A 13152-nucleotide genomic window follows, 5' to 3' on the forward strand; every position below is an offset into this window, starting at 1 on the left:
AATTAGTAGTGGTTTAAGACTGAAAAAAAAAAAAACTCATAATGGATCTTTCAAGCCCATTGACCCACTCAAGTCAAGATTAATCTAATGGTAACGGATATTTCAGCGACCTCTTCTTGCAAGGGGGATATGCATTTCAAGTTTCAACTGAAACAGCCGTGTTCTGGACTTCGGTTGTTGAGTCTGTTGTGCGTAAACACTTCCAAGACCTTGTCGTTGATGAACTATGCAACAATCACAACACAAGTTACGCAAAGATAAATCGCACACGAAACCACAAAAGCAAACACACACAAGAACACACAAGAATTTATAGAGGTTCGGCGTCGTGCCTACGTCCTCTCCGATGATCCCCGAGAAAATTCACTAGTATGAGAAAAATCCCTTTGGTTACAATAAAGAACTCCCTTTGATCTCTCTCTCTCTAGATCTCTTTTTCTCTCACCCTAGGTTTGTATATCTTGAACCTCTTCTAAACCCTAGTCTAAAGTACCTATTTATATGTATAGGCCTTTAGCACAATCATACAAGGAATAGGAAACTAAAAAACCTCCCAAAACTAGGCCAAAAAACCGACCTGTTTTGAAACAGGAAATCGCGATCCGCTCGAGCGCCTGCAGGTCCGCTCGAGCGACTGCGCCAAGATGCCTCTGCCGCTCGAGCGCCTGCAGTTTCCGCTCGAGCGCCTGCATGCTGGGCTGCTTCCTTCTTTCCTTCGTTTAGTCGAGCCAACTCCAACAATCTCCACCTTGGCGAGCCTAAACACCTTTGTGAAAACCATTGATCCCTAGAACATCTTCAAACCTCTTGGAAATCGTTCTAGTAACTCCCAAGAGCTCCACCTCAATCTTCAGCATGTAACAAGATTGAGCAAGCTCAAACAATGTCTGAACTTCTCAGCTGTAACTGGCTTGGTCAAGCAATCTGAAGCGTTCTCATCTGTATGAACCTTCTCTATCGCAATGTCCCCATTGTTCACCCAATCCCTTATCCGGTGGTACCGTATATGAATATGTTTGGATCTTCCATGATACACTTGGTTCTTGGCCAAACATATAGCACTTTGACTGTCACACTTAATCACCACCAGGTCTTGAGCTATCCCGAACTCTTGTGTCAATCTTTGCAACCATAATGCTTCCTTAGAAGCCTCCGTTAGTGCCATATACTCCGCTTCAGTAGTAGACAATGCAGTGACTAATTGTAGCACCGCTCTCCAGCTAATCGGTCCTCCACCACAAACGAAAACATACCCTGTGGTGGACCTTCTCTTGTCTAAGTCTCCCGCATAATCTGAATCCACATATCCCAACACACATGCCTTTCTTTGTTGTCTTTCAAACAAAATCCCAAACCTCTTGGTGCCCTTCAAATACCTGAAAATCCACTTCACCGCATTCCAGTGTTGCTTGCCCGGATTTGCCATGTATCTTGAAACTACACTCACAGCTTGAGCCAAGTCGGGGCGTGTGCAAACCATTGCGTACATGAGACACCCTACTGCGCTTGCATACGGAACATTACTCATCTCATCCTTCTCTTTGTCACTAGAAGGACTCTCTTGGGCACTTAGCCTGAAGTGCTCCGCCAAAGGAGTAGACACGAGCTTGCAATCCAACATATTGAATCTTTCGAGTACCTTAGCTATGTACTTGCTTTGTGACAGCCACAACTTGCCCTCATCTCTGTCTCTCCTTATTTCCATTCCTAGGATCTTTTGTGTGGGTCCAAGATCCTTCATGTCAAACTCCTTCCCAAGTTGGATCTTCAACTCTTGAACCTTTGACATATCTTGACACGCAATCAGCATATCATCCACATAAAGTAGTAACAGAATGATCTTCCCATCCTTGAACACATGAGAATACACATAGCAATCCGATTCACATCTTCTATACCCAATCCGCAGCATATAATTGTCAAAGCGCTTGTACCACTGTCTTGGAGATTGCTTGAGCCCATACAAAGACTTCTTCAACCTGCAAACCAGATTTCCCTTACTTGCTTCAACAAACCCTTGAGGTTGACTCATGTAGATATCTTCCTCTAAGTCTCCATGGAGAAAAGCTGTCTTCACATCCATTTGCTCCACCTCCATGTCCCACTGTGCTGCTATGGAGAGCAATAACCGTATAGAAGTATGCTTTACAACCGGGGAAAAAATCTCATCATAATCAATTCCTTCCTTCTGTAAGTATCCCTTAGCCACTAGACGAGCTTTGAATCTAGTTGGCTCCTTCTCACATATTCCTTCCTTCTTCCTAAACACCCACTTGCAGCCAATCACCTTTCTGTCTTTGGGTTTAGGGACCAACTCCCAAATGGAATTCCGGTGTAGAGATTCCATCTCATCCATCATAGCACTCATCCAACTTTCCCACTCCGCACTCTCAACTGCTTCTTGGAACGTAGGTGGGTCTCCTTCACTTATGTTTAGAGCATAGTGAACTGCGTCCGTCTCCCATCCAAACCGTTGAGGAGGTTTGATGGTTCTCTTGGGCCTGGACCTTGCTATGGATGGCGGCTCCACCTGATCTTGAGCCTCTTCTTCTTCTTCATCTTGAGTCTGTTGTTGTTGCCCAAATTCCTCCACCTCAGTGTCGGACTCCACTGCTTCATGGACGTCTCCAATTGGCTGCAAACTCGGAGTACTCCCGAATACTCTACTAGATGATTTTGTAACGGTTGTTTCTGTCTCAAAAACATTCTCCTTCACCTCTGGTTTCTTGACTTTAATCATAGGCATAGTCTTCTCGTCAAAGACAACGTCTCTACTGAGTATCTTCTTCCGGTTCACTGGATCCCATAACTTGAAACCCTTCACACCACTCTCAAACCCGAGGAATATGCATTCAAGAGATTTTGGCTTCAACTTGGTTCTCTCATCACTAGGTATAAGAGCATAGGCACTGCATCCAAATACTTTCAAAATAGAATACTCAATAGACTTGTTAGACCATACCTCTTCCGCACACTTGAAATCAAGATACTTTGATGGTGACCGGTTAACCACATAGGAAGCGTGGTTAACCGCCTCCCCCCAAAATGCCTCGGGCAAGCCTGCATGAATCCTCATGCATCTCTCACGCTCCATGAGAGTTCTGTTCATCCTCTCTGCGGCTCCATTCTGTTGGGGCGTCTTCTTCACGGTAAAATGCCTCTTGATACCTTCGCTCTTGCAAAACTCCAGAAATTTGCTATCTTTATATTCCCCCTCATTGTCACTCCTAAGGACCTTGATCTTCCTTCCTGTCAGGTTCTCTACTTCTGCCTTCCACACCTTGAATTTTGTGAAGACCTCGGATTTCGCCTTCATGAAATAGACCCAAACATTTCTAGAAAAATCATCCAAGAAAGTAACATAGTAGCGAGCTCCACCCAATGACTTAACTGGCGCGGGCCCCCACACATCCGAGTGAATATAGTCAAGCACTCCCGTGCTCCTCTTTTCCTTGTCTTGCAGCTTGAATGTCACTTTCGACTGCTTCCCCATGGTACAATACTTGCAGAACTCAAGTTTGCAATTGTGCACGCTCTTTAGAAGCTTCCGTTTGTGCAACTCTTGCATGGCTCGCTCACTCATGTGCCCTAGCCTCAAATGCCAAAGCTGAGTATCATCTTCTGAGTTCTTCTTGGTAGATATAGCTGCTCCACCGGTCACTGTTGTACCACATAGTCGATACAGGCAGTTAGGTTGAATCTCCCCTTTCATAATCGCGAGTGAACCCTTCGAAACTATGAGTTTTCCTCCCATACACTTGTACGAATATCCATTCTTGTCAAAAGTACCCAGGGAGATGAGATTCTTCTTCAGCTTAGGTATGTACCTAACCATACCCAATGTTCTAACCACGCCGTCATGCATCTTCACCTTGATTGTACCTGTTCCTTCGACTCTACAAACTGAGCCGTCCCCCATCATAACTTCGCCGTCATTATCCGTCTCATATGTGTCAAACCAAGACTTGTTTGAACACATGTGATACGAGCACCCGGAATCCAAAATCCAATCAGAAGCAGAAGCCCTGGAAGTAATAGCAAGTGCATCAGTATTAACAATGCTATTAGTAAGTAAAAGCTCACCGTCGCTCTCTTCCGCGACCCCGGCTTCATCCGGCTTCTTCCCTTTGTTTCTCTTCTCTCGCCATGTAGGGCAATTCTTCTTCCAATGATCCTTTGACCCACACTCGAAACAACCATCTTTCGCCTTGGATTTTGACCTTCCCTTATTGCTCTTCTTGCCCTCACGCTTGCTCGATCTACCTCTCTCTCCGGACTTGACCACAAGACCTTCATCTTGAGAGACTCCACCGGAACGTTGAACCATTCTGTCATGCGTCAGGATGTCTTGCATGACCTCTTCATACTTCAAGGTTCCCTTCCCGAACATAAGCGTCGTGCGAAAGTGTTTATAAGACGGTGGCAGGGATGTCAACAACATCACGGCCTTGTCTTCCGAATTATAAACCTCATCCATTCTCTGCAAGTCAGCAATACACCTATTAAAGGCGCTCACGTGCTCCATCATGCTTGCGCCCTCCTCCATCTTAAGAGAGTGAAGCTCTTCCTTCAAGAAAAGCTTGTTGGACAATGATTTTGACGCAAACATCTCTTCTAGCTTTTCCCATGTTTGCTTTGCGGTGTCTTCCATCGCATTACACAACACCTCATCAGTTAGATGTTGTTCGATGGATCCTCTAGCAAGCTCGTCTAGGTCATCCCACTCTGCATCTGTCATGGTTACTGGCTTCTTTTCCTTGCCTTCCAAAACTTTGCTGAGACCCTGCTGCTTAAGAACATGCTTCATTCTTCTTTGCCAAAGCGTGAAGTTCTCCTTGCCGGTGAACGGCTTTAACTCCACCTTTGTGCTTGATACCCGTTGTGACTTAGTACCGGAACATTCTTCGTCCTTGTCGTCTGCCATCTTCAACACACCGCCGCTCTTAAAGTTATAAGAGCACTTAGGCATAAACCAACGCCCGCCGCAACCGCGGCTCTGATACCACTTGTTGTGCGTAAACACTTCCAAGACCTTGTCGTTGATGGACTACGCAACAATCACAACACAAGCTACGCAAAGATAAATCGCACACGAAACCACAAAAGCAAACACACACAAGAACACACAAGAATTTATAGAGGTTCGGCATCGTGCCTACGTCCTCTCCGGTGATCCCCGAGAAAATTCACTAGTATGAGAAAAATCCCTTTGGTTACAATAAAGAACTCCCTTTGATCTCTCTCTCTCTAGATCTCTTTTTCTCTCACCCTAGGTTTGTATATCTTGAACCTCTTCTAAACCCTAGTCTAAAGTACCTATTTATATGTATAGGCCTTTAGCACAATCATACAAGGAATAGGAAACTAAAAAACCTCCCAAAACTAGGCCAAAAAACCGACCTGTTTTGAAACAAGAAATCGCGATCCGCTCGAGCGCCTGCAGGTCCGCTCGAGCGACTGCGCCAAGACGCCTCTGCCGCTCGAGCGCCTGCAGTTTCCGCTCGAGCACCTGCATGCTGGGCTGCTTCCTTCTTTCCTTCGTTTAGTCGAGCCAACTCCAACAGAGTCAACATCTTGTATTTTGGCCCCAACCTGTCAGTTGATTTTATTCTATTGTATCGATGGCTAATTCAAGGACATAACCGAAATTTCGTCATTAATTTATTTCTTAGTGAAAAAAAATATACGTACATTTGACTTTTTAAGAATTTCCATGGTTAGGAGGACAACTGGAGGGAAGAAGCCAAGAATGTGACATGTTTTTCCACAGAAGGAAGGCTTTGAACGAGCTGATTTAAATAGTGCTTAATTTTCTTTTTAAGAAAAAACAGAGAGAGAATGTAAAGAGTACTTTATATGACGGTGATAAGCTAAATGTGGTTAAGAAAGGACCAACATTTATGTCTTGCTTAAATCTGTGTCTAGCTTCTCAAAGTTTAATGATGTCGCGTACAGTCAAGCAATTCCTCTTCACACTGCACCTTGGTCTTAGTCTTCTGCTCCTAGTTCGTGCCCAGGATGATCAATCAGGTAGGAATATTTTGAAGGAAATAATGTTATCTATAATATATACATAGCTAATGAAGGCTTCTCTGTCTTTTTGTATGTGTATGTCTATCTCAGAATTCATTAGCATAGATTGTGGCCTGCAGAAAGTTAGCTATACCGAAACGAAAACAAAAATTCGCTACATTTCAGATGCAAGCTTCATAGACACCGGTGAAAGTAAATCCATGTTGAATGAGTTTAGAGATCAGATGACTATCAACAACCCTACTGGTCTCTAAGGAGCTTCCCTGAAGGAACCAGGAACTGCTACAACATAAACGTCACAAGTGGCATCAAATATTTGATCAGAGCAAGTTTTGTTTATGGGAATTATGATGGCCAAGAAAAAGCACCTGAGTTTGAACTCCATCTTGGAGCTAACTTATGGGAGTCAATACGGTTTGAGAATGCCTCCGTAGCAGAAGCACACAAAGAGCTTATACATGTCCCGCTGCGAAGCTACATACATGTCTGTCTTGTGAACACAGGCTCTGGCGTTCCATTTATATCAGCAATAGAACTCAGGCCTTTACTTAATGCATCTTATCCAACACAAGTGGGGTCGTTGGCGCTTGAGATGCGATTTGATACTGGTCAAGTACCAACTGATTTTGAAGGATACAGGTGAGTGCCTAATCTCCTAGGAGTTAGATGATGAACATATACCTGGTCAACTTTTAATTGCTAATGAGACTGATGAAATATCAAAATCTATTTAGGTATCCATTCGATGTTCATGATCGCTTCTGGTATGCCTATGACCGTGATGATTGGACACAATTAAGTACATCACAGACCATTGACTCTGGATCTAGCAATGATTACCAACCACCTCCTATTGTGATGCGTACTGCTGCAACGCCAAAACGTGTGAATGCTTCCTTGGATTTCTTCTGGCTGCCTGCTGATGACAAGGCATCATACTATGTATACATGCACTTTGCAGAAGTTGAAAAGCTACGAGCAAACCAATCCAGACTGCAATACATTACTAGGAACGGGCGGGTCTTTTATGAGTTATTTGCTCCTGATTACTTGTACACAAATACTATTTTTAACCCTGCCGCTTTTAGTGGAGGACAATATAATTTTTCAATCCGTAAGGCAGAGAACTCTACCCTTCCACCCATCCTGAACGCCATTGAGATTTACACGTTGAAGGAATTCTTAGAGTTAGAAACAAACCCAGAAGATTGTAAGTCTTTCCTTACACTACCTTTCATTACTCTCTGTTTAGTGTTTATATGTATATGATTGATTTAGATGAGATTTTCTGTTTGATTCTGAAAATGTTTTAATTAGTTGACGCAATCAACAACATCAAGTCAACGTATAAGATTAAAAAGAACTGGCAAGGAGATCCATGTGCCCCTCAAGCTTACTTGTGGGAAGGTGTAAAGTGTAGCTATCCTGAAAATGAGTCCCCAAGAATCATATCCTTGTAAGTATGCCTTCAAACAAAGTTACTGAAATTTTCGTTCCCATTCCACTTATGGGTACGTAGTAAATTTAAATTTATGGAACATGCAATCTGTAGGGACTTGTCCTCGAGCGGATTAACAGGGGAGATAGCTCCTTCTATATTCAACCTTACAGTGATTCAGACATTGTGAGTATATATGTCTTCCTGTGAATAAGTTACCAGAAGGCAGACAGCACATGATCAGAATTTTATTTAAATAAATTGAGCTGTTCATTTCAGGGATTTATCAAACAACAACTTGACAGGACCAATTCCTGACTTTTTGTCTCAATTGCCAGACTTAAATGTCATGTAAGTCATTTGGTTACCTGTATCTGGGGAGGGAAAACCTACGAATCTTTTGTTACAAACAAAGTATGGTGAAAGATTAGTGATTAATTTACCGTTGACCCACTAAAGTCAGCCACTTCCACATACATTTGAGTTGTCAGACAAAAAGAAAACATTTGAGTAGAACCAGCCCTGTCGTGGACTAAGATTAATCTAAGATCAGTCAATTAATGTAGAGATTCGCATCCTTTCCATTAATGGCTAGCCTGTAAGTATGGATCATGGAAACCATATCTGATGAGCACATAAACTATCACATTTATTATCCCTAAATATATTTGTTAGTAATTGATTTTCTTACAATTTTAGTTAATTAGGTTTGTTTTTCACTTTTGCACTTGCTTACATACCCATTACATAATTGATGATGATTTCATTATTTTATCTTAAGGTTGAAGAAGATTATTGGATGCTAGTAGGCAAATGGTGGCAAGATTTATTAAAAAGATTGCAAGATGCACCACCTTGCCAAAGAGAAGAGAAATGCATGTAAGTGCATGATCAAGTGTTCAAGTGGAAGACATATTCAATTCATGCATGGAGTGGATGAAGCAACAAACATGATGGTGGCTTGAAGATGTGGAATCATGAACTATTAAAATTGTGAGTTAAGCAAATGAAATGAAGGATGATGAGAAGAGGTGCAACACTTAACCAAAAGAAAAGATTGAATAAACAAAAGCAAGTAGAAGTGGAGCAACAATTGAAGAAAAGAAGAAACAATGAAGAGATGGGTTACGGTTGTGCATTGAAAGATGAAGAATTTGGAGAATGGAGTCATCAACACTATGGAATAAGTAATGGAAGCAAATTGGCAATTGGTTTGATGCAAGTGGAATACATATTGAATTCATGAATGGAGGGATTTAATGAATTTAGAATTGCTCCCATTTTCCTATAAATAGGAGGAGCTATGGCATTGTAAAATCACACCAAGCTCCACAACTCTTGAGCTTTCTCTCTTCCCTCCATCTTTCTAAGTTTTAATTTCTGTTTTTAGTTTAATTTTATTATGGGGAACTAACTCCCTAGCTAAGGCTAGGGAGAAAGCTTTTAATATAAGTGTGTAATTTTTATTAGTTTGATCCAAACTTAAGCTTTAATGTGAATTTGTAGTTTTTGTTCAAATGGAATTTGTAGTTTTCTTTTTAATTAATTGATGAATGTTTGATATTCTATTTCATGGGTTCAATCATGTTTTTCCCATTGTGTAGTAAAAACTTTCATGCTTTTAAAAGAGAAGAGAATTACTAAAGATTAATAGAATTTTGATGAAGATTATTTTTTGATAGTTTGTTGCCAATGGTACAAGTTATGCTTAGAATACTTCTAAAGGAAATTAAAAAGAGCTTTAATTATTTTGAACAACTACAATGGAAAATATTTTGTGGATCAAATTATTAAGAGTTGCATGCTTATGTTAAAAGTGGAAACCCAATGCCTTAGTGTTTTAATCAATTAAATTTTCTTTAAATCAAATCTTGCATAAATCTACTTTTCAATCATAATTGTTCTTTTTCAGCTCTGTTATCTTTACACCGCTCTCTGTGGATACGACACTCGGACTTCCGAGCTACACTGCTATACGACACCTCCCTTGGGTTTTGCAAAGTGGTGCGAACAATATCCATTCATTCAAATAGGTACCAAAAGCCGTACCCAAGACCAGTCAAAAAATTTAGGAACAGTCATGGACAACTTGGGCACTATTATATAAAAGAAGAATGTTATACTGACCACATTTCTTAATCAATCACTTATCACATGATATGGGAGTATACATGTCACATCGAGATTGGGTTTAGATTATCATATGACCACTTGTGTACATGTTATGCGGCTATTGATAGAAGTCAAAAGATCCTAAATGGTTGGGGGAGTGTGACTCTTCTTGGTTGGTTCTCGTTCATCTTTTTCTTTTTATTCAACAACTATCGTTAATGAGATTGAACTCCAGAATTCTCCAATAAAATGAAGATTGGATGTCACTAGACCATATAATCATTATTCTAAATGTATTACAACAACAAAAAAAGAACTATAAAATGTTATACTTCATTGATGGTTATGGTAGCTATGTTGCAGGAGCGCTTTGGTCATTTAGTTTTACCAAAGCATAATAACTAGGTTACTCTTGATCGATTGATCACGATCTTTTACTTTTCTGGGAACTTCGCTTGGATTGATTGACTCTGCTGACTAGGGTTTTTGTCCAATATAAATAGATAACTTCATTCTTTCGTATAGTATTAATATGTAATAGGGTGTAAAAGCTGTAGCCGTTTGTTGAATTGGAAATCATATATATTCTTCATCAGACAAACATCTTTTCCGTTCTTTTGAAATGTGGATCACCCTTTTTTTTTTTTTTTACTAAATAGTAAACCCCGCACTTCTCTTTGTTCACCCCAATATTTAAATCATTAAGCTGTAAGTTTTATTATTGTGTAAAAAGACAAAAAAGGTCATCCAACTTAATACTTAACCCTAGTACATCTATACACACACCCCACACACCCCACCACTCTTATATTAAGTTTTAGAAAAATGCAAATTCCTCTACATCGTATTGCCAGATTACTGTTCTCCCTAAGATCAACACGATTTCCTCCTTCCACATGGGCAGCTCCTCTACCTCCCAACTTCATACTTGTTGCCACCACTCGACACCACATTTTTGAATTGTCCAAAATTACTGGTACAGTGCCTGATATGAGGTCTATATCATACAAAGAGTCCATGGAACAGGAGTTTGTTGTCCACCTAACAAACGAAAGGAAGTCCATTCTGATTGTATACCATGCACATTCTGATCAACAAAAATGTATATACAAATAGGATATAATGTAGGGAAGTTGGCATAGTTTTGCTAACACGTAGCAGTAAAGCTATCCCACAGCCAAAAAGCGTTTTCTTGAAACCCAATTAAGAAGTACAAACTTACCTTTCTTCTGAAATTGCATTATGTGAGTGATGAAGGATTTCTTTATTATTGTGTATTGGGTTAATACACATTCTTGAAGGCATTACAAAAGTTCTCATGCATAGAACGTACTTCCTCCTCTGAGGGTAGCTTGTGGGGTTTAAATAGAAAATTTCTTTTTTTTCTTTTTTTTTTCAACTTGGGGTGTATTTAAGGGTAGTTTGGGAAGATAGTGGGGTTTTCTTAGAAATTTTGAAAATTTAAATTAAAAGTTGGGGTGAACTTAGAACATGGGGTGAACTAAGAGAAGTGTGGGGTTTAAATAGAAAATCTCATAATAGCGCCGCGTGGAAAAAAAATATCGTATAGGCGGGCGGATTTACTACGGTATTTTTTTTTTATAGAAAAAATAGTATAGCCGAACGGCTATACTTGTTTTGACACGTGAGCACCTAAGCACTAGCCAGGTCCCTTTTTTTTCTCCCGTAAATAGCATAGCTTTTTTTTAAAATAGTATAGCCGCGCGGCTATACCTGTTTTCACGCCTCGCCACCGGATCGCTAGGCGGGCGCTGGGCTTGTCCTATTTTTTTTTTTTTTTATAAATAGTATAGCCGATCGGCTATACGTGGGTTTTTTTTTTTCAAAATAGTATAGCCGGGCAGCTGTACGCGGATTTTTTATAAATTGTTTTAATAAATAGTATAGCCGAGCGGCTATACTCATATATATATATATTTAAATAGTATATATATACTAGGATCTTTTTTTTTTTTTAAACAATTTTCTCCCCAATTTTCTTTTATTGATAAGAGTAGTTTAAAGCATTATCCATTACTATTAGAACATTACCCAAGTCTCCTTTGTCCCCTTTGATTTTTTTACTTTGCCAAAGTTATTACCCATATAAAGAATTTAGCATTTTCATGTTTAATATTCGTATTATACACGTATGCATATATTTTTCAATAATACATTTGTTTTTTTGTACACATCTCGGGCTTCTTGATTTAAATTTCTGATTTCTCTAGTATTATTGTTGTGGTTTGCATGCCAGCTTTATTATTCAAAGTCGAAAGTTATATCCTTCAAACAAACTTAAATTAAATAGATAAATGTAACAAGAATTGAGAATGAAGACACTATATGATTTTCTTTGGGTTGTTGTTGGCTTGAAGGTACACCAAGAAGAAGTCATACCTGTTTAATGAGAAAGCTGATATTTATAGCTTCGGGATTGTACTGCTGGAGGTTATCACAGGTCAACCTGTTTTCTCCAAGACAACAGAAGCAATTCACATTAAGAAATGGGTTGATTCTATGCTTCCAAAAGTCGTTGATCCCCGGTTAGATGAAACTTTCAACATTAACTCTGTCAGGAAAGATGTGAAAATAGCAATTGAATGTGAATTACAGATCCCAGCAAAAGGCCAACCATGAGTAAGGAGGTAGTGGTGGGACTAAAGGAGTGTTTGGCAACACAACTGGGTTGAACAAAGCAGAGCGGGGACATTGAGTCGGGAAACTCCATTGAGATAGCGTCTAAGAGTTTGACTGCTGTGCAAAATTATCACTCTGTTGGGCAGAATAATGGGAATTGAGATGCTAGTAGTTACTTTTCTTTTTGACAATATTTTTTTGGAAGTTATTCAATCTTTTTTGTAACAGATGCCAAATTATGTAATATGTACGAGTTGCAAATATTTCGTAATCAATTATGCAGCTTCTTTAAACAAGAAGTAAGAAGCTGACAGCCTGTGCAATATTAATCAATGTTTTCAAAGGCGAGGCATATAGGCGAGGCGTTTTTAGTAGTGCTACGTGAGGCGTAAGCCTTGAAGCATTGAGGCGTAAGCCTTTTGAACATTAATTTATTTTAGTAAGAAAAATTTATGAATAATACAATACAATTAAATTGTACAACTAATTCTTATTGAACCATAACAATCTTTTAAATATAATTAAATATAAGTACTAAATGTGCATCTCAAGTTTTTTTCCCCCTCTATTTCTTTTGCATACTTCCACGCAGGATCTTTTCGATTCATAACTATAAAACAATTAATATTTCTAAGATACAAGTATGATGCATATACGTCAAATTTTTACTATATCATATAAACGAATAAGATAACTAATATATTTTTTAAAAATTGAAAAAAAATAATACGGAACTTCAAATTACAGTTGCGAAGAATTAGAGAGAAAAATAAATGACTTACTTGCAGTCGAAAAATGAAGAGAATTCTTGAAATTGATGGAGATTATCTAGTAAGAGTAGAAATTAGGGTTGTACTATATATGTATATGTGTGTGTGTTAATATATTAATTTATGGGGGAAAAAAAAAAGTTAAGTAGAAAAGCTACA

General features: G+C 39.4%; 1 protein-coding gene across 1 annotated transcript; it reads left to right on the forward strand.

The window, feature by feature from the left end:
- The first annotated feature begins 5942 nt into the window (after positions 1-5942).
- On the forward strand, positions 5943-12223 carry LOC148295480 (putative LRR receptor-like serine/threonine-protein kinase At1g51860). Its single transcript, XM_088250199.1, is given in 8 exon segments — positions 5943-6030; positions 6124-6233; positions 6236-6672; positions 6768-7243; positions 7351-7489; positions 7586-7657; positions 7751-7822; positions 11962-12223. Coding segments are annotated over 8 exon segments (1656 nt in total).
- The last annotated feature ends 929 nt before the right edge of the window (positions 12224-13152 follow it).

The sequence above is a fragment of the Prunus avium genome, chromosome 3, assembly GCF_965620075.1.
Source record: "Prunus avium chromosome 3, drPruAviu1.hap1.1, whole genome shotgun sequence".
Taxonomy (NCBI): Eukaryota; Viridiplantae; Streptophyta; class Magnoliopsida; order Rosales; family Rosaceae; genus Prunus; species Prunus avium.